This window comes from Zootoca vivipara, chromosome 1 (genome assembly GCF_965207765.1).
Source record: "Zootoca vivipara chromosome 1, rZooViv2.hap1.1, whole genome shotgun sequence".
Lineage (NCBI taxonomy): Eukaryota > Metazoa > Chordata > Lepidosauria > Squamata > Lacertidae > Zootoca > Zootoca vivipara.
Genome location: NC_142582.1, coordinates 111,651,838 through 111,674,481, shown reverse-complemented (window position 1 = coordinate 111,674,481; position 22,644 = coordinate 111,651,838). Strand labels below are relative to the sequence as shown.

At 43.0% G+C, this 22,644-nt stretch overlaps 1 protein-coding gene across 2 annotated transcripts in view; it reads right to left on the bottom strand.

The window, feature by feature from the left end:
- Window positions 1–22,644, bottom strand: part of SPATA7 (spermatogenesis associated 7) — a 49,305-nt gene that overhangs the window by 5,691 nt on the left and 20,970 nt on the right. Inside the window, exons 4-9 of one of the 2 annotated variants that reach the window (XM_035107664.3) lie at window positions 21,203–21,250; window positions 17,757–17,890; window positions 7,443–7,918; window positions 5,515–5,581; window positions 3,078–3,142; window positions 429–482 (exon numbers count right to left, since the gene is read on the bottom strand). In XM_035107664.3, coding sequence (XP_034963555.2) covers window positions 429–482; window positions 3,078–3,142; window positions 5,515–5,581; window positions 7,443–7,918; window positions 17,757–17,890; window positions 21,203–21,250 — 844 coding nt within the window. The remainder of the gene's footprint in view (window positions 1–428; window positions 483–3,077; window positions 3,143–5,514; window positions 5,582–7,442; window positions 7,919–17,756; window positions 17,891–21,202; window positions 21,251–22,644) is intronic. The other variant, XM_088655093.1, reaches the window with a different exon arrangement.

Below are 22,644 nucleotides of genomic sequence, written 5' to 3'. Positions count from 1 at the left end.
TCGGCAAGCCCTAGGCTCTGTGGTTTAACCCACAGCTCCACCCGTGTCCCATAGCAGTGATAGACACTGTTTAAACCAATCAACCAGGTAAAGAAGCCATGGCTTGCAGCATCATATGCTGATCTGGTTACAATTGGTTCTCTCCTGTCACTATGTGCCTCATTCAGGCATCAAAGGTGGAGGGCAGAAGAGGAGAAAAAGGAAAGAAGGAGCCCCTGGAACAAAGGAATAATTGCTCATGAGAGGCTTTTGCCGCTATTGGGCTGATGGGATTTGGAGTCCAACTGCAGCTGGCAGGCCACAGGCTCTTCTTCCCTGGCGTAAAGGGATCAGCTCAGAATGCGATCCCTCATTATTGATTCAGCTTTACCATTTACAATTCTGAACGTTCAGAATTTTTGCCATGCTGAAATGAAAATGGCACTTACTCTGCTTGGATTCTTTTCATCGTTGGGGACTGCACAGAAGACGGTGACGTCACCCTGAGCCACAAGCGGTGGGAGAGAGGACAGCAGAACTCAGACACTGAAGGCAACACACTAACACAAAGCCGTCATGCATTTATGCTCATATATACCTCAATTAATAGACTGAATGTGGAGGGGGAGGCTCCTATTGCCAGAGGGTGGGCTGAATACCATGTGCTTAGTCTACATGTGGAGAGGAACATGTGTAAAGGGTTTCTGTCTAGCTGTTACTGCTTCACTAAATAATCTTGGGGAATTTATGGCTTGGGGAGGGTGCAGAGAATTTTGTTAGTGATTCCCAGCCCTCCTAACGTAACTACATTTCCTAGGATTACTTTTGAAGAAGGGTATCACTATTAACCTGGTTTCAATATGTTAACATACACTAGTGGGGAAATTAAGGTTAAGCAATATTCTAGAGACTGGCTTCATTCTATTCATCAAATTCTGGCAACTCTTTATGAAATGACCTTCACATAAAACCATCTTTTAAGGAAGATGCCCAGGGATCTCTTATAAGCCAAGGAATGCCACTTCTGATGGGCCTCAAGTACGTGACCCGCATGCCATTTAGACTGAATTTTTTTTAGCATGAGGAATTTATCCAATGAATGGCCCTGTTGGTGTGTTCTACATACTAATGCCTTCGTGATCACAACAAAAGGTAGTTTGAAAAATCACTTCTGACAATGCTGCTTTTCAGCTCAAGAAAAGTACATTGGCTTTTATGAGCTTCTGAATTTACAATATCTCGTTTCCTAAAGGGAAATGGTCCTTAAGTAGGTCTTTGATTCAGTGATTTTACAGCATGCCTATCATAGAGCTCTCATGTTGCCGAATATGCCACCCACTAAATCTATTTTATTTCAGTGCTTTTGTCGTCGGTGCAGACAGAGAGTGAACAGAATGCACAAATATATGCTGCACCTTTTTATTTGGGGGGGGGGGCTCTGTGGCTCAGCACAGGTGAGTCATCAAGAATATGAGTAGGCTTGAGTTTGGCTGTAAACTCAAGAGGTTTATCAGGAAAATCAAAACAAAACACAATTGAGCTGAATCTAACAAAGCCGTCTTCCATTTGTGGAAAAGAACTTCCCTTCTCCCCAAAATCAGTCATGGAGGCTCCTCCAACCTTCAGGAGTAGATTTGGGGGAGTGTGTGTGTATGTGTGTGTATGTAGGGGGGGGGGAATTATGCTTGCATTAGCAGGGCAGCTTTATTGATTGGGTTGTATTCAACTAACTTATGTCCATCAATTCCAAAGGGTCTACACTTGAGTAGAACTTAGCTGGATACAGCCCAATGTGTGGTATCCAACTAAACTGTCACATCAGCGCACAAATTTGTCTTTCTCTTCTCCCCTACCACGTGTGCCCTGCACCCTCAACACATCTGCTTTGGAGAATTGGGGGAACCCCTACAAAAGATTTTTTTGGGGGGGGAGCTGCATTGCACAAGTGTGAATCCTTGTGCAGCTCAGTTTTGTGGGGTGTATGTTTGTGTGTCAGGGGAGGGGCAGGGCAAAAAGGTATCTCAGCTATGGTAAAAGCCAGTGAGAAGAACTGCGACTCTGCGACTTTCTTTGAAGAAGGAATTTGGAGTTTTTAAAAGGTATATCTGATGTCACAGCCATATTGGTGCTGGAGTATAAGAACAGGACAAAATTTACCTCAAAGCACTCAAGAGGCAGAGGTGTACATGGGCTGGCTAATCTGGCAGGGCAGATGTTTCCTCACTAGGCCCTTAACATCGACTCTGTCTGGTGATACGAGAATCAGATCCTGAGAGGGGCTGTTAGTCTAACAGCCACATGACACAGCAACTTCACATGCTCAGTTTTTAATATGACTTAATGAAGATTATTTGACACACAAGTCCCATTTAAATTTCTTCACATGTATTCATATTCATAGCCCTTCCACTCCTACTCCCTAACCTGGCCTTGTTTCAGTAGCACTTTAAAGACCAACTAAGTTTATATTTTGGTATGAGCTTTCGTGTGCATGCACACTTCTTCAGATACCTGAAGAATCTGAAGAAGTGTGCATGCACACGAAAGCTCATACCAAAATATAAACTTAGTTGGTCTTTAAGGTGCTACTGAAGGAATTTTTTTATTTTGCTTCGACTCAGACCAACACGGCTACCTACCTGTAACTGGCCTTGTTTGTTATTATACTTTTTATTAAGCATGAATGCCTCAAGTATTTTGGCCTCACCCAAATGAACCTGAACCTCTTTTCCGTCTTTTGTTACCAACAACTCGCCCCAAAATATTTCCTGGTGTACCACCCTGGGTCAGAGTTACTTCCAGTAACCATTTTGTTTTATCGCATTCTCGCCCTTTATTGGTAGAGGGATGCTCTTGCTGCTAACAAAATTGCCCCCTCCTTTCAAACACGCTTTCCCTCTTACTAGTTTTGCTGCTGAAATTTTGTTTGAAGGAATATGCAAATATGTCTGCTTAGAAAGCATATATAATAGCCTTAATCTCAAAAAAGGCGCCTTTTCTGGATTTCACAGACATGGTAATGAGCCCAGCATCAGCAGAACGGCAAACAAGCCAAGTTGAGTATGAATATTGCCACCACCACCCCAAACGCCATGTACCTTGATGAGGAGAACTGGGGGAAAGACTTCATTTCATCAGCCTTATTATCTGCATTGTCTTCCACCTACAACCCAGAGAAAGCATCTCTGTTATTGGTGCAAAAGAAATGAAAAGCGAGAGGGAGGAACTGTAGTCTGTTAACATGTGGAACCGAACCTGCCCCCCCTCAACATGCATATGCTCTGCCACCATACCAGGAACAACGCAATGCGCCTGGACTTTTCAGGTATGGGAAAGGGCCATACCTCAGCGGTAGGACATTTGCAAGCAGAAGCTTCAGGTTCAATCTCTGGCATTTCCAGGAAGGGCTAGGTAGGGACTCCCGTCTGAAACCACGGAGAGCCGCTGCCAGACAGTGTACACAATAGTGAGCTGAATAACCCAGACAGCTTATTATGAGAACACTAGTGGAATTCAGCCTGTTAAAAATAAACGGGCGCTAGAACAGATTTTATTGATTTTTAGTGTGCAAAGCAGAGAGGCTGGGACCCAAGAGCAGCGCATGGGGTGGAGGGAAGGAAGTCAGGTGGGCCGCCGCTGCCGCCGGAGCTTCAGGGTTGCGAGGGGGGGGGTAACTTCGTTGCTCCAGCAGGCGGAGCAGAACCGGCCAAACGGTTAACTAAGGTCTGATGTTGCTGAGTCACAGAGCATAATTCATCAACCCAGATCTCTTTACCTGTCAAGACTTATCATATAAACATTAATACCTTCCAGAAGATAATCAAAGAACTGCTGAAATTCATCTGAAGCCCCACTGTCATCGAGTAACTGGGTGGGTGGGACTGATGCTACAGGGGCAAATGCCCCTTTGTCTGGGATCTGAGGGGTAGTTCCCCCACCTGCAGGAATGATGGGAACGGGTGTGCAGCCCCGCCGAAGCGGCGTCCGTGGGAGGGGCCAGCCGGCCCCCCCACGCGCCGCCGCCACAGAAAGAGGCCGAATTGCGGCCTTCTTCTGGGCGCCCGCTGCCCAGCTGGGCTCAGCTGAGCGCCCCAACGAAGCAGCGGCTGTGGGAGGGGCCAGCCGCCCCCCCCACGCGCCGCCGCCACAGAAAGAGGCTGAATTGCTGCCTTCTTCTGGGCGCCCGCTGCCCAGCTGGGCTCAGCGGAGCGCCCCAACGAAGCGGCGGCTGTGGGAGGGGCTAGCGGCCCCCCCACGCGCCGCCGTCACAGAAAGAGGCCGAATTGCGGCCTTCTTCTGGGCGCCCGCTGCCCAGCTGGGCTCAGCTGAGCGCCCCAACGAAGCAGCGGCTGTGGGAGGGGCTAGCCGCCCCCCGTGCCGCCGCCACAGAAAGAGGCCGAATTGCAGCCTTCTTCTGGGCGCCCGCTGCCCAGCTGGGCTCAGCTGAGCGCCCCAACGAAACGGCGGCTGTGGGAGGGGCCAGCCGCCGCCCCCACGCGCCACCACAACAGAAAGAGGTCGAATCACGGCATTTTCTTAGGCGCCCGCTGCCCAGCTGGGCTCAGCGGAGCGCCCCAACAAAGCGGAGTAAACGGTAGGCAGAGGTGGGGGGGGGAGAGAGCGCGCACGTGTGCGTCCTGTCTCTCCGTCCAATCCCTATGTCCCTGGGGTACATGCACAGTAACCCAGGGACACACGGGACATACAGTTGTGCAGCAACCTATTTCTCTTCAACCCCCTAGGACCACAAGCTACTCTCACAAAATATGATGGCCATCTGCAAATATCTCAAGGGCTGTCACATTAATATAATAATAATAAAAATAATAATAATAATAATAATAATAATAATAATAATTTGTTTATTTATGCCCCGCCCATCTGGCTAGGTTTCCCCAGCCACTCTGGGTGGCTCCTAGCAGAATATTAAAAACACAATCAAACATTAGAAACTTCCCTAAACTGGGCTGCCTTCAGATGTCTTCTAAAAGTCAGGTAGTTGTTTATTTCCTTGACATCTGCTGTGAGGGCATTCCACAGGGCAGGCGCCACTACCGAGAAGGCCCTCTGCAATGAGGGAACTGCCAGAAGGCCCTCGGCGCTGGACCTCAGTGTCCGGGCTGAATGATGGAGGTGGAGACGCTCCTTCAGGTATACTGGGCCGAGCCTGTTTAGGGCTTTAAAGGTCAGCACCAACACTTTGAACTGTGCTTGTAAACAGCTCCATGGAAGATGGAGCAAGCTTGTTTTCTCCTGCTCCAGAGGGTAGGACCTGAACCAATAGATTCAAGTTATATGAAAGCAGATTCTGATTAAACATCAGGCAGTAAGAGCTGTTTGGCAGTGGGACAGACTTTCTGAGAAGGTGGTGAGCTCTCTTTCTCTTTTAAAGCAGAGGCTGGATGGCCACCTGTTATGGATGCTTAACACCAAGGGTCTATATAGTGATCCATTTCAATGTTATTACCGCTTGGAAGGTTAAGATGTAAAATGGCTTGTTGACTGAAATACATTTAAATATATCACTTGAATTACCTCCTTTATGATCTTCTGAAAGTCAGCCACATTACTTTTTTCTGACCCTTCAGACGCCACTTGAAAACTGCAAAATGTAATATGATATATTAGGCAGATCTTGAAGTTACCTCTAAACAGCACACTGTTTTCTTCTTCTTTTGTATGTCAGAACATCCAACTTCCAAAAAGCAAACAAACAAATAACCCCTAATGGAAATTGTAATGCTTTTAGATACACCTGGGACAAACTCAGCCATGCTCTTGCCTGTGTGATGAAGACACTGATGGGTGAAAAGTGCAAATCCATCTGCTTAGTTATCACTGCATTTTAGTATTGAAGGCAATTGCAACATGGATGAGGAAGCCAGATGATATTAATAGCTACCGTTGCTCAGCTTGGGCACGTCCTCAGTCCTATGAATAACAAGCTACACAATAGATATTCATGGTCCTGACAGCATTCAGCAACCCCTCAGAATGGGAAGATCTGACAATATTAGATTGGGAGAATGTGTGCTTTGGCAAAGAGGGTGTCCGCCATGTATCACACATATTTCTCAATAATTGGATATATTTCCTACGACACTGTTGCTGCTTATCTTCCATTATTTTTTTTTGGGGGGGGAATTAGAATTAAAGAATTAAAATTACATGGAGGATATGCAGCAGCAGGGCTTAGTGAATTTATTATTGATTGAAACAACTCCATGAATGTATATAGCACTTCACCGCATAAGAAAACGCATGCACACAAAATAATTTGATCATTGTCCAATACACTTATCGTGCACACAATGCCAAATGTAAGAAAGGGATTGAGGATCGAAACTTTGTTTTTTTTAAAAAACTTTGCTTATATCAGTGTAAACCCAAGGAAATTGTTGTGGTTTCAATCAATGACACTAAGATTGTATACCAATGTAAGTCGCGGTGGTTCTCAAGTTAGGATGTTGGCCTTGAATCTTCAGAGACTTGGGTTCAACTATTAAGTCACAAAGTGACCTTGGGCAGGTCACAGTATCCTAGTTTTAGTCTAACCAACTTATCTGTTGACATGATCAGACACTGCATATGGCAACCTGTCTCATTTTAACTCTGGAACAGAGGTCACCATTTGCTAATGTAACAACAACAACAATTTATACCCAGCCACTCTGAGCAGCTTCCAACACATATAAAAGCATAATAAAACATCAAACATTAAAAACTTCCCGATACAGGGCTGCCTTCAGATGTCTTCTAAAACTTGTGTAGTTCATATATCACAATGTGAATACATTTCAATATTCAGAGCTTTAGAACATTGTTTATGTAATTACGTATTAATATTGAATTCCATGGCTTAGAGCCAGACTAACTTCCTGTTTGCTTCTGAGCCCAATTCATAGCTTAACACTGAATCCCTAAATGGGTTGGAACACGAGTATTTGAAGGAGCACCTCTCTTGGCATCAGCTTGCCTTTTGTTTAAGCATCAGTGGATGAAAAGTGGGCCGAAAATAAATTTCAATAAATACTGTACATTAAATCAGTTAGTTGAATTCAGGACCTCTTGAAATTAATGGGACAAAATTAGTTATGATTAAGGCCAGTGTCCACTGCACTCATTCTGTTAGTGCAAGGATTCCCACTTGTGCAATGGAAATCCCCCCTCCAGTCTCTCTGCATGCCCGGCACCCTCCTCAAATCTGCTCTAGAGGGTTGGGGGAACCCTGTAGGGTGTGGAGGTGTTTGCAGACAGAGGAAAGGGAGGGGAAAGTTTGCATCCGGTACACTGGGTGCAAATATTAAGTCGTGGGTTGCAGGGAAGCATGCAGGTCCACTGCCCCACGACATGTATAGGTTTCCATAGCTGAGATTAGACATGAATCGGTAGCTAGATGCAGCGTTCATTATAAGAAAGTTTGCAGCATGACTGAGCACAGGCTGCTTATAAAGGTTTTTCACCTGCTTATGTCGGTCTGTGTTTCTGCTTCCACCTGCTTGGTGAGATTGCTTATTTTCTGTCTTGGTGGCTTATAATATCGGTACTGCGAAAGGAAGGACTTAGCATCCGATTTCAAAGTGCGTGGAGTGAATGGCTGCCGACCATTGGTGAAATGTTCAGAGTGCTTATCAAGGAGATCCCCGCTGCACACTTTGGGTTCAGGGTTCGGAGCCTTTTGAGGATGCCTGTTTGCAATGCTGTCTGAAGAAGAGCTGGATGAAATTTTGGAGTGCAACCTCTGGAGACTCGATGCACTGACACATGAGCTTGGGTCAGAGATGTTGGAGGCTTTCGGAGCATCTTTCCTGGCAGGATTTGCAGCATTCGGAAGGGCTATGTTTTGCCTCTCTGGAGTTGCCTGAGGGCCCAACACACACCTTTGTTCACTAGGTGTACACGAGGGTAGCCCAACGTTGTCTTCTGCTTCCAAGGTATCCTAGCAGGGATTTAAAAATACATACAGAGAGAGTAAGGCTCCGTCTGCTTTATTTCATTAAAAAGTACAGTCTTTTTTCCCAGCTTTAAAGTGTGCAGAGGAGGGCAGTCAAAATAATACAGGGTCTGGAAACCAAGCCTTATGAGGAACAGTTTGAGGCAGTTGGGTGTGTTTAGCCTGGAAACGAGGAAACTGAAAGCATAGCCATCTTCAAATATCTAAATGGCTGTCATGTGGAAGATGGAGCAAGCTTGTTTTCTCCAGCTCCGGCGGAGGCTAGGATCTGAACCAATAGATTCGAGTTACAAAAAAAGGAGATTCCGACTCAACATCAGGAATTACTTTCAGACAGTAGAATGGACTCCCTTGGAAAGTGGTAAATTGTGTCTCCTTCCTTGGACATTTTTAAGCAGAGTTTGACAGCTATCTTTACTTGAGATCCCTACATTGTAGGGGGTTGGACTACTTGACCCTGATAAAATACCTAAATAAATCACATTGTAGATTTAAGGCATCTGAAAACTGAATGCTTCAAAGAAAACACCAGGCGTGCTACCTGCTTCCTTTTAACTTTCTTCATAGATTTATCAGGACTCCTATTAGTTGGAAGTCTTGTGTCCTATGTGCCCACTTCTTGTTAAGGACTCTTAGGTGGAAAGCACACCAGCGTCTCGTGGAGTGCTGCAGCAGGGGGAGAAATGGCCCCAGGTGCAGAATTCTGAGGGGGTGCTACCCAGCACATCCACAACAGGCTCTCTCACCAACGCCACATGACTGCCACCTTCTGGAGCCACGGGGAGGCGAGCTGTGCTTGGGGAGCTGTGCTTGGCGAGCTGTGTCTTTAGGGCTTCGGCGGCACCTCCTTTTCATGGCTGGCAAAAGGAACCATAACAGCACATTCTGGGACGCCCATTCAGAATTTTTTAAAAACTCTGAAGAAACCTTCTCTTGCAGATTCCCTTACCACAGGAATTAGTATCCCCGCGATGTGTTTCCCATCTTCCGAATGCTTAGGTAAAGGTAAAGGGACCCCTGACCGTTAGGTCCAGTCGCGGATGACTCTGGGGTTGTGGCGCTTATCTCACTCTATAGGTCAAGGGAACTGGCGTTTGTCCGCAGACAGCTTCCAGGTCATGTGGCCAGCATGACTAAGCTGCTTCTGGCGAACCAGAGCACTGCACGGAAACGCCATTTACCTTCCCGCTGGAGCAGTACCTATTTATCTACTTGCACTTTGAGGTGCTTTCAAACTGCTAGGTTGGCAGGAGCTGGGACCGAACAATGGGAGCTCACCCCATCGCGGGGATTCGAACTGCCAACCTTCTGATTGGCAAGCCCTAGACTCAGTGGTTTAGACCACAGTGCCACCCGAACGTTTACCCACTCACAATTAGCATCAATGCTGTTTGCTGGTAGGGAAACCAACTATTATTTATTTGTTTATGGATTTCGCTTGGCCTTTCTACACATAACTTCTAAGGTTGGAAAAACAAAGTTTGTCATGGTGGCTAAAATATGACAGAGTAAGGACAGGCAAATGGTGTCTGAGGAGGGAGGCCACTGCAGATTTGGGGTACCACAGTGGAGGCATCTCTGTTCCTTATTCCCAAGGACTGGGCTTCCAGAGCAGTGCCTCATTTGATGACCGCAGTGCATGGGCAGGTTTATAATAACTAGATGAAATGCTGGTGGCAATGGCGATTTGCCATGGTGAGACCAAACCCTAAAGGAAATCTAGGGAAGTTGTGAGAGCTAACCTAGGACACATCTTTGTCTCATAACCAAAATGGCACTTATTGCTCCCGCTTTTTAAAAGAAACAACAGGTGGATGCTGAAGATGGTATTTGGAACTGGATTCCAAATCAGACCACTTCCTATCACTTCATAATAGGGTACCAAGGAATCCCGGCCTCATTACTATGTGTCCTCTTTACTGTCTTCTTTCAACTCCATTTATTCCTGCTTCTGGTCTTCAGCTGTTTTTTATTTAGTGAGATACAAAGCTAGCCGGAAAGGCACATCATCAAAATGCAGATGCTGCAGTTTTCTAGTGTACTGGAACTTCTAGCCAGCTTCATCTGAGAAAGCTACTTTGCAGTGCCTTTGAAAGCTCTGGTTTATTTTTCACTGTCTCTTAAGGGTAGCCTGCTTGGTCTGAATATGATCGCATTTCCCTCTGATGTGACACTTTTTAAAATGGGCTTGAAGAAAGAGGAATGCAGAGAATACATAAAAGTAGGAGAAGACAAGTAGAATGTGGAAATAATCCATTAATAGATAGCAATAAAAATCTAAGGTAAAGGACCCCAGATGCTTAAATCCTGTCAAAGGCGCTCGTCTTGCTTTCAGGCCGAGGGAGCCAGTGTTTGTCCACAGACAGCTTTCCAGGTCATGTGGCCAGCATGACTAAACCACTTCTGGCGCAACAGAACACCATGACGGAAACCAGAGCACACAGAAATGCTGATTACCTTCCCACTGCAGGGGTACCTATTTATCTACTTGCATTGGTGTGCTTTTGAACTGCTAGGTGGGCAGGAGCTGGGACAGAGCAACGGGAGCTCGCCCCGTCATGGGGATTCAAACCGCCGACCTTCTGATCAGCAAGCTCAAGAGGCTCAGTGGTTTAGACCACAGTGCCACCTGTCTCCCTTTAATACAAATCTATACCTACAGTGGAACTAGACAAAAGGGAAATATGGCTCATCAACTTTTAAAGAAGAATTGGGAGAGGGTTTATAATCCTTTTCCTGTCCACAAGCTCTCCCCTGAAAATCCCTCCTGCCATTTTTAATGGATTTCCTCTCTACTGCTGTCTCCAAAACCAGAAGAGTGGCTGAGGGGAAAGCACCCTGGTGGGGAGAAGTATGGAATTTGCTTTAGAGAATTAGAAGACATGGGCTTGTGTACACTTCCTTCATACTTGCCAATTCTCTTATGTAAGCATCGCTCCAAATCCCTATTACCACCTATTGCAACAAGTGTTTTGGCAGTTCAACAGGGTAGTATCTCACTCAGCTGTTACTTGAGAAGAAGAAGAAGAAGAAGAAGAAGAAGAAGAAGAAGAAGAAGAAGAAGAAGAAGAAGAAGAAGAAGAGGAGGAGGAGGAGGAGGAGGAGGAGGAGGAGGAGGAGGAGGAGGAGTTTGGATTTGATATCCTGCTTTATCACTACCCGAAGGAGTCTCAAAGCGGCTAACAATCTCCTTTCTCCTCCTCCCCCACAACAGACACCCTGTGAGGTGGGTGGGGCTGAGAGATTTCAAAGAAGTGTGACTAGCCCAAGGTCACCCAGCAGCTGCATGTGGAGGAGCAGAGACGCGAACCCGGCTTCCCAGATTACGAGTATACCGCTCTTAACCACTACACCACACTGGCAAGTCCCACTGAAATCAACAGGCCAGGAGTGCAAGATTGATGTATGTTATGAAGCAAACTTACAAAACATCTAAGACAGAGTTGCTGGTTGGTAAGAAGAATGCAAAAGAATAATACAACGGTAGCCAAAATGGTGCCCTCCTGATGTTGTTGGGATACAACTCCCATCATCCCTGCCAACTGGCCATGCTGGCTAGAACTATTGGGAGTTGGAGTCCAACAACATTTTGAGTGCACCGTTTTGGCTATCCCTGGACTATGAGATACATTATTTTGGGGAGGGGAGAGAGATGCAGACAGTCTTGTAATGCTGGAAACTCTAGATAATGGACCAGACTAAGGAATAATAATGTGAATGATAGCAAAAAAGAAGAACAATTGCCTTGAAGTAGGGAATAGAATGAGCCACACATTTGAGGATGCTCAGAGCTAAAGAAAACCTCAGTATAGATAGATGTGCATCTTTAGAAGAGAAGCTTTTGGCCAGCTGTGGACAGCTGATAAGACCAACAATGGCTCTATTCTTGTTTCTGTCACCTCATGCCTATAATCAGAGCATAAATTACACAACGGAGACTTAGTGGTTATCATCCCAGTTTTGATTTTATGTGATAACAAGCTATATTCCTCTCCACTATACCCCACACCAAAGGAATTCCTGGGTGTTTGGTTTTGGAAATAATTTTGATTAAAGATTTTCTTGAATTACAAAAGAACATGCAACACCTCTCTCTCTTTTAATCATAGAGTCTCTTAGTTACATTCAAACACCAGTGATAACCATCCTGCTACTGTTTTATTTCTTCTTATATCTGAGGTCTCAGGATTTCATCACAAAAATCAGATCAATCATCCCCACCCCCCCAAAATCTAACACACTCTTGGCTGTCTATTCTGACCAACAACTTTAAAATGAGCCATTCCACAGTATGGCTTGGCCTGTTCAGCATGGTTATCAAAAACAGATTGTTTTTAGAGGCATAGGAGATCTTGTCTTCTTGTTATGTTATTTTGATGTGCTAAATATTATTAATACAATAAACTATACAACAAAAATTTGGTAAAATCCAAAAGATAAGGAGTTCCCAAAACTTTGCCCCCATGGAGCACTTGAAAATTGCTGAGGGTCTTAGTAAACCACTTACTGTTTTTATATTCCTCCTGTCAAAGCAAAACATAATATGCTGTGCCACCTCCAAGATTTCTCCAATGAAAATAGGGACGTCCTAAAGGAAAGCGGGACATTGTGGGATCAAATCAGAAACCAGGATGGCTTCTGTAAATCTGGGAGGGTCCCTGGAAAATAGGGACACTTGGAGGGTCTCTGCTAAATGTTGTAGAATTTCTAATTGTATTTTCTTAGCTTTTGATTTTTAATATTGCATTTTATTGTACTGCAATTTGAATTCTATAGAATGCAATATAAAACATGATAATAAATAATAAAATGTAGAAATACTAAAGAAGGAATAAAAATACAATTTAAAATCAACAAGAACAATCAATGCGCTGTGCCCACCATTCACAGCTGCTTCTCCCATTGTTCTTCATAGACCAGCCACTGAGGACCACCTGAATGAAGCCCATGGGCCACTGGTGATCCATGGACCACAGTTTGGGAACCCCTGCAATAGATCAGTCACCACTCAAATAACAAAGATATGAGACATCAAAATCGCAACAATGCGGCAAGAACAAAAGAGAGTGTTCCCAAGAGAAAGAATTATGAAGTGCTCCTTAGAGGCCTTCTGACCTTCAGTGGGTCGATTTCCACAAACACACTTGCAGAACAGAGTCCTGTACAATGGGAAGGAATTAGGAAAGTTGGGTTGCAGATAAAACTAGTAAGTCAGCACTCCTGAAGGCTTTGTCTAACTTTGAAATGCAGAAAGTCATTCAAGATTTACAGAAAACCATGAATCTGAACAGGCGACAGACACATCCTGTTCCTAGGGGAGTCTTCCCATGGCTTCTATTCCATACTGAAGCATGAAACCAGAAGAAAGATACTCATGGAACAGCTAACCTTCAGCAAAACATATATATCTTTCACACAGATCCCATTGAGTGGTGGAAGCGCTATTGAATAACCCTGACAGCACAAAACAAACCACAAAGCTTCCTAGTTTTGCCTCTCTGCCCAGCCACCCAGACCCAGGCTTAAAAAATACTGCGATCTGCACAAATAGGATATGTTTTATCGAACAGGAGAACTTTGTAACACTTGCTCAACCTGATGAATTGCAACACGTCAAGGACACAGCTGTCGTTTTTTTCAGTGCACGTAGGTTGCTTTATGAATTTCTGCATTACATGAGAAGAGGTAAAAAGACTGATTTGCGGATAGCTCAAAGTGTATGGTACACACTACTTGCCAGTTTGTAACATAGTATTTTGACTCAAAACACTGGGCTAAATCAGACTTAATGCTAAACCATACTGTAATGTTCTGAGAATGTGCCACCGCAGCCCCCAAACTTCTGTGTGCCCTTCCCCTTGGACACAAGGAAATTGGAAGTTTTCACTTCTGTATTCCAAACCATAGTTTGCCTTGCCGCCTTAACCTACAGAAACTGTGGTTAATCTTAACTTTGGTTAGCAGAAAAACCAACTTCAAACCATAGTTTTGTAATTATAGGTTTTTTTGGTAATGTTATAATTATAGTTTTGTAATTATAGTTAAGATTAATCACAGTTTTGGGTTCTGATGTCATGTTAAACTATTTTTGCTTCTGTTTTAAAGTAACTGCAGTTTAGCATGTTGTCCGAACCCTAAACTCTTACTCCACAGTTTAGGGTTGGGAAAACATGCTAACTTGTGCTTAATCAAAAACAGAAGCAAATTCTTCTGACCTCTTCCTTGTAGCTTTGCCCTAGGAGATAGGAGAAGGAGTGGGGGGGACACATTTAGTTCTCCAAAGCTGATTCTCATAATGCTAAACCAGGGATAGGGAACCTATCGCTGTCTAGATATTCTTCAACACCAACGCTCACCAGTCCCAAACAACAAAGCCAATGGTCAAGGCTGATGGGAAATGTAGTCCAATAATACCTGGAGAATCACAGGTTCCCCATCCCCGTGGTAAACCATAGTTTAGTGTTACATCAGAACAGAGCAGGTGTATTTTAAATCCCAAATCTGGCATAGATCCAGCATTCTCAGGGGCTTTTCAAGCTCTAAGGTTTGTTTATTCAATTTTATTGGACAACAAAACTAGTTATAGATGAGGCTTTCCAATTACATGAATAATTTTTCATACAGGCCAGAAAATTCTACTCTATCATATTAGGATATCTTAAATAACCACCAAGCAATGCGCCTATCCAGTTTATAAGGTGCTTCATTTACTCTTTCACATGGGCAACTATTGCAAAAAGCAGCTGGTGATCTCTGTGAGTGCAGGGTTTCTGAATGGAAAAACGGGGATCGCATGTAGCCTTATGTCTGCAGCAGGTAGATGCAACTGCAACACTAAATACTAATGCTAAAGCTAATAAATGCAAACCCGCTGATGCATGGAAGATTAGATGCCAGCGCTCATCCCTATTAATGAGAAGAGAATGCAAATGAAAAAGAAGAAGAATAGAACAGAAAGTCAGGTGAATAATCAATGCTAAGATGGGCTAATTTGTTTGGACATTGATTTTGTTGGTTATCCAGGAAAGTGTATTTATTATACTTAGATGTAAAACCTCAGAAATTTCTATTCATCCATCACTGACTGCCATAATACCACAAAGTGCTTAGACAGTACAGATTCATATAGTGTAATTATTTAATGACTTTTCATTCTGTTGTCTGAATATTAAGATTCATTATAATTTACTTTCCTGACTCCCAATAGCTGAGAAATTATGAACAGCCTGATTTAGAAGATGAATGCCTTCTAATATGTAATCTTAGAGCAATCGAAGCAGATCCGAGTTAAATTAATGGAATTTAAAGATTAAACAGGTGAGCAGAATCTCCACACAACCTGCTTGATGCTTGGATGTAACACTGAGACAGGTTGCTCTGCTTGCCACACACTGGATGCCTGCTATAAGTAAGACTAGCATAAACCACTCCCTATACTTTTGCTTCTACAGATATCTTAGATTTTCAGCTTAATCCTAAACATGTCTTCACAGAAGTAAAACAGATGAACAGGGGATCCATCAGTTTGTAGAGCTATTACAAAAACATTGCCAATTTATATGCATAGGTGACTCTAGGCATTAAGATGGTGAATGGCTGGGATCACACCGGCACTGTGCTTTGCAGTCTGCCCAGATCTGGGGCTCATCGCAACAGACCCACAACTTGGGCCCCCACCCCAAAGCTTAGCACCTGTGGTACAAGTGGAGGATCTCATTTCTCAACCTGACTCCCTCTTCCAAAACACTAACTGCACGGCATGAAAAAGAGGCGGTTCTAGGCTAACCCTTTTTAGACAGATGATATTGCAGTGGCACAGAATAAGCCATTTTGGCATCTAAGCAATACATAAATGAATGAATGAAACAGCTGCATCTAAGGTAGCCAAACGTGCTTCAGGGTGGAAGCCCCACTTTTCCAGTTGCAAATATGCTGTATTTGGCAACAGAGGTTGCTTATGATTATTTTATGATTATTATTTATTGAATTTATATACCGCCCTATACCCCGGGGTCTCAGGGCAGTTCACAGATTAAAATCAAGATATAAAACCACAAAATACATAATAAAAATAAAAACAACAACCCAATAGCCCACCCCCCAAAAAAACATTTTATAAGGGCATAGGATGGAAATCAGATCAACCAAAGGCCTGGTTAAAAAGGAACGTTTTTGGCTGGCGCCTAAAGGTGTAGAATGAAGGCGCCAGGTGAACTTCCCTGGGGAGAGCATCCCACAGACGGGGGGGCCACTGCAGAGAAGGCCCGTTCTCGTGCTCCCACCCTCCAGACCTATCAAGAAGAAGGCGCATGAAGAAGGGCCTCAGAAGATGATCTCAGGGTCCACTTAGGTTCACATTGAGAGGTATTGCAGTCCTGAGCCGTTTAAGGCTTTATCAGTTGTTATCAGTGTTGACGAATTTTGACCCACACGGTTTCATCAACACAAAGTCCTGGGTCAGTTACCACTGTATCACAATGAAATGGCACTAGGGGTGGTCATGTGTTAAGGAAGGAGTGAGATTGTGCCCACCGACAAGACACCTCCTCTTCCTGCATGTTTGATGTACATGAGGGCCCTAAGTGCACCATCACAAAGCTCTTCCACATGAGGAAGGTGAAGAAACGCACAGCATGTCGATGTCACGGCATGAGGCCTGTTATTCTGCATGTTAAAGAGAAATGATGAGGAGTGTTGAATATGCAGGAATGCCATTTTCAGTGGTGTTCAGAAGCAGCCCAGTAACCCACACAATGCGTACTTGACTAAAAGCAATGTGTGCACCAGCAAAGGAAGACCTGTCTGAATTATGGCTGACTCCCAGCTGCTCAGCCCCACTCCCCTACCCCAGATGATTTTGGTGGGAGAGCTTCTGCCTTGCATGAAAGCAGAGAAGAACAAAGGATGAGGGCAGGAAACATTGCCTTGATAAATCTAGTTCTATACAGACACCATGCAATTTCAGTTCCTGTAGTGGACTTGATTGCAATTTTATTTTGAGCATCGTTTTGGGAGGTTCTCGGGCCTATAAAATGAGACTGAAGTATTCTAAATAAATGCATTTAAAAAGTCATATTCTACTTCTTCCTATCTCACTGGCAGCAAGAGCACTTATTTTTAAAGTCTCACATATGTCTTGTAAGACACCTGCGTTATTGCAAACCCCACATAAACACGGTCAAAGCAGTAGTTTGCTAGCAAGTGCTGCAGAGCATCTCAAGGTTATAGAAGCATCTTCATCCAAGGGCTAAGAAAGACATAACAACATCCTTGATGCAAGAAAATAATGGTGACTAAAAGATGAAACCTCACATATTTTATCTGACATTCCTCTCTCCTTCTTCAAAATGGAAAACAGAAGTAACTACCGTGCATATTGCATCTCCAGCACCAACAATATTCCAAAGCACAATTATTTTCCAGAAACCTAATAATGTCATCACTCACATTGTCAGATACCAAATAGTCATGCAAGAACCAACCAGCTAATGGCCAGCATTATGCAGCAGCTGGATGCAAAATACACCCCGGTGCATATTTTAAACTGAAAATGAATCCTGTCAATTGTTTCTCCTGCTCTCATTGCTATGAAAACGACATTATTCTTCCAAGTGTTTGTCTTACAAAAAGATTCCTCTCCTGGTTAGCATAATTCTACCCAGTGCTAGTCAACAAGTGTAGCTATGAAACCAAAAGTTTACGAGAACTAGTAATCTGATGTGCTGTTATTCAACACGACAATGAAAACAGTTAGAATGAATCCTTCTCTGACAAGAGTGGAATCAAAGGCTAATTTTAAAAAAAATCATTATACAGTACCTACTTTTCTATAGGTGGCTGACAGTGGTCTTCTACTCTCCCTGGAACTAGATCGGGACCCATTTTTAGATGAAATCATCTCTTTTTCACATTTTTCGACTTCTTTCTTGAGTTTCTCTCTTCGCTGCTGGTCTGAAACTTAAGGTAAGGAAAAATGAACCAGAGTTAAAAAACAGGGATTCATATTAAGGCTCTTTTTAGTAATTAAATTACTGAGCTATTATGTGTTGTGATGGACTGAGGAAATTGAAAGTTTAGAGATATTGTCCAAAAATGTATAATGCTCAGTTTAATTATGTATCACATAAGTGTTATCATCACCCATCTGGGTCTACTACCACACAAATAGTTATGTGTAACAACTACAATTCCCCTCATCCCTGGCCATGATTGCTGAAATTGATGGGAGTTGAAGGCCAGCAACATCTGGAGGGTGAAAGGTTCCCCAGAACTGGAATAATCAAATACAAATAAACAAATAAAACAGTTGCTTCTTTAAAGTCAATTGGAATTTCATTTGTACTTCAATGGTACTAAGACGAACTCTTATTTTGTTGTGGTTAACATTAAGTAGACAAATAATATTTACTTGGCAATGTCACATATTTGTCATAAATATGCTGAAGATGCCCCTCTGGCCTTTTGATAGCTGAACTTTTAACAATACAACCTACCTGGAAATTATTAATTAATGTATGAGAGTTTTCGGTTGGTGGTTTTGTTTGCTTTTAAATTGGATTATTCATGTTGTCGTAACCCAAACTGGCAGCTAATGGCAAAGGTTGGGCAAGGAATCAAACCAAATGAATAAGTATCAGTAGGGCTTCATTAAGAACAAACGTATTAAACACACAGGTTGGCAGCTAAAGTTATATTTCACTCTCATAATCAATTTGAGTCAAATGTAATCCAAGAAGCTTGGACTTCATTCCCCCCCTAAATTGTTAACTGTTATTTCAACTTTCAGATAACGGGCTACAAGGTGGACAACTTGTGGTTTCTGAAAAATGAGTAGATATTCCTTTAAAATAAACGCAGGCTCTGAAACATTCTGTCGAAGTGAGTAATTCAGTGTGGCACCAAGTATACAAAGTCAATGAGGCCATACTTCTGTGAAGTGATCTGTGAATCATCTTTATAGATGACACAATAGATATCTGTTAATTAAAATGCTAGGAACCGTTCTGGCTTCATTTTTTCTGGCTGCTCATACAATCAGACACACTATCTTTTATATGACTGCATATGGAAGAAATCACAGTGAGTGACTGCAGAATTCCACACATCAATTTGTTATAGCTAAAACTTTGGCTCAAATCCAAAGAAAGTTAGTAACCTGAATGTTCCATTGAACTTAGTAGGATTCAAATAAGTTTCAACAGGTTTGTCATAGTGATCTCTATGTAAATTGAAACATTGGAAGTTTCCCCTGGGTTTATGTTTCATATTTAAAATGAATATACTTCAAGTGTGCTTTGGATCGCCAATGTGTAGTAGTAGTAGTAGTAGTAGTAGTAGTTATTATTATTATTAGAATTTATATACCACCCTAAAACTGGAAGTCTCAGGGCAGTTCACAGGACAAAATCAAAATATAAAGCCACAAAAGATATAATCAAAATAAAAACAATGTCATAAACCTCCCCTGCAACCCCCAACCCACCCACCCCGCATTTTAAAAGGGCTGTCAATCAAATCAACCAAAGGCCTGGTTAAAAAGTTTTCCTCCATAAATGATTAAAGAGGAAAGTAAGAGGTGAAGCTTTGGAGCCAGTGGATAAAATTTATTTATGCCAGCTTGGCATTTTCTTACAACATAAAGCTTATCAAATACAAACAAAAACAACCCAATTTCTTCAAACCCATTAGAACAGCAGAAAAGCCTTACTGGATCAAACCAAAGGCCTACCTCTTGCTTGCACAGTGGCCAACCAGATGATGCAAGGAAGCCCATAACTGTCCACTCCCACTCATGTCTCCAGGAACCAGCATTCAGAGGCATGCTACCTACCTCTGATCCTCATGGTTACAGATAACCACATGACAAGTAAATGCTGATAGCCTTTTCCATCATGAATTTACCCACACAAACCCTTTTAAGACAATGAGCATAAGCCACCACACGTTCTCTAATGCAGACCCTCTAACAATGAACAGCTGTGCAATGCTACAAATTCTTTTGTGCAGGAAGCTTTCCTGTTGAAAGCCTTCCTACCCTAAAAGATGTAAGATGGGAATACAAAGAAGGAAAAGTATTATTGATTTAACAGGTCGGGTTTATTTAACGTATTAAAGTAAAGCACTAAGTGCTGACTATTGTATTGAAAAACTCCAGGTACAATTTTCTATATGCAATTTTCAAGCAGAACCAAATGTATGTTCCAAAGATACACTGTTTTCTTTTCAGGAAACCAGCAAATTACGACACTGGCCAACAGTCAGAGAGCACGAGCCTTGTATGCAGAAGGTTGCTGGTTCAATCCCTGGCATCTTCAGGTACAGCTAGGACATTGTTGTGGAGCTGCAGCTAGTCTCTTTAAACAATACTGAACTAGATAGACCAATAGTTTGGCTCAGTAAATTCTATGTTCTGCCCATGGATAAGAAGATGGCTCCAACTGTCATGTAGCACTGCAAGATGATGCATGCATACGTCACCTAATGAATGCACAGAAATAGCTAGAAAAATAATGAGCCTGTAGCTTGAGAACAGATACAGTGGAATTACAGGAGGGATATTTATTTTTAACTTGACAAGCAGATGGGTTCCCCCCCCCCAACACCTTTGAGTGATAAGTTTGGTGCCCGGCAAGCTCAAAATTTTTCAAATCATTACTCCAAAAGTTGCATATGCTTCAACTGTAAAAGTATATTCCTTTATTGTGTTCGCACAGGAAATGCTGGAGACACGCAGACAGCTTGTCTAATAATGGTAATTTCAGATCAGCCAACACCTGACATGACATTTTCTGTCACATATTGGCTATAAGTCCAATGAATGAATGAATAAGCAAGCAAAGCAGTCAGGCTCTGAAGGAAGATGACAGGTTTTCCACCAAAGCCTGGAAGGCAGGTATTAGAGAGAAAGAGTAAAATATTCCTACTCTCTTCTATGTTATTATGGAGTGTTTTAACAGCAATGAAGTCATCCGAGTGGGCTTGGCTCACCCTCAGAGTCCGACCTTATTTGAGATCTGTGGAGAATTCCCGCCCCCCACTCCCAAAGCTAAATTAGGTAGCAACCTGAAAGGATTGATGGGATATTTTCAATGTTAGTCCTACTCAGAGCAGACCCATTGAAATTAATGGAGATGACTAACATAGAATCATAGAGTTGGAAGGGACCCCAAGGGTCATCTATGAAAGGACAATGTATTAAAAAAAGAAAGAAAACATCATAGTATGCCTTCAGAAAAGTTTTTAGAAGACGAATGCCTCGGAAATACGTACGTTTTATGCTGTTTAACCTGCTTTTTGGTACTGAGCAGTCTACAGCAGCTGAAAAACAAACAACAAACCATTAAAGTGAGTGAATCAACATTCCCTTTGAAGATTTGCAATAAAGAGACTTTGCTTATTGGTGGGATGTCTTTTCGCCAAAGCGACTAAAAATTGAAGAAGAAAAAACTTCTATGGCTGAAACATAATGGCCAGTCTACATTTTAAATGTTTTCACTTGTTTAACTAGATTTTTTTGTTTTAATGAATCCACTTAGCTGTGTTAAAGAATGAAATAGAAAGCTTGTGACCGGCTTTTACGGGCATCATAATGAGGATTCCGTGCTGTACTTCAACATCTATGAACTCTTACTACAGAACGGTAAGGCCTGTAACTGTAGCTGTGGATACGTACTGTTCCCTGACACAGTATTACTTAATAAAGAATGTTTGTTCCTGTCCAAGGCTTTAATGGTTATGGAACCTGAGTATTTGTGCCCATGAAGCGACTGTAGAGAATGTGGTCAGTGGTGCATGGAAAATGAGCAACATCTGACGACATCAGCATATTCTAATGGTATATTTATTCAAGGCCGCACTCAGATACATACAGAGCATCTAGTTTCTGATACTGTTAATTCTACGAATCAGCCCCATCTGCAAAAAGAGGTACAGTGGTACCTCGGGTTACAAACGCTTCAGGTTACAAACTCCGCTAACCCAGAAATAGTACCTCAGGTTAAGAACTTTGCTTCAGGATGAGAACAGAAAACATGCTCTGGTGGCGCGGCGGCAGCAGGAGGCCCCATTAGCTAAAGTGGTGCTTCAGGTTAAGAACAGTTTCAGGTTAAGAACGGACCTCCGGAACAAATTAAGTTCTTAACTTGAGGTACCACTGTACTTTTACAGCCTATTTATCAAGCAAGATGCTAAAGTATGGATCACAGTATAATTAAATGTTTTGGGCACCCAAAGCAGTGTTTTAAATGTGCACTCCCAATTAGGAGTTTTTATAGCCACAATTAAGTAAAGAGATGATGCGCTTTTGCCCACTGATTTCAAGACCAAGCCATGGCCTGACTGGGCACTGAATCACAGGAAATGGTCTTAGTGTAGACCACTGATCCATTTGGTTCTAGATTGTGTGCACTGACTGGTAGTGGCTGTGACAGTTACCTATGTTTAGTGCTGGTGGGGAAATAGTTAACTGGGAGGTCCAATCAGAACCCAAAGGGGTGGAGTCAGAGGGACTATAAAACCCAGCCCTGAGGGGTAGTAAGGGAGTTGAGTTGAGTTGGGGAGTTGATGGGGTTCTTGTTGAGAGAGGAGAGTGAGGGAGTTAGAGAGTCTGTGGGCAGGCTGAGTTAGTGAGGAGAAATAAGGGGAGTTTGGAACAGCTAATTGCTAGGAAGGTGTAGGTCGATATAGGAATAGGAAGGTATAGGCCGGTATAG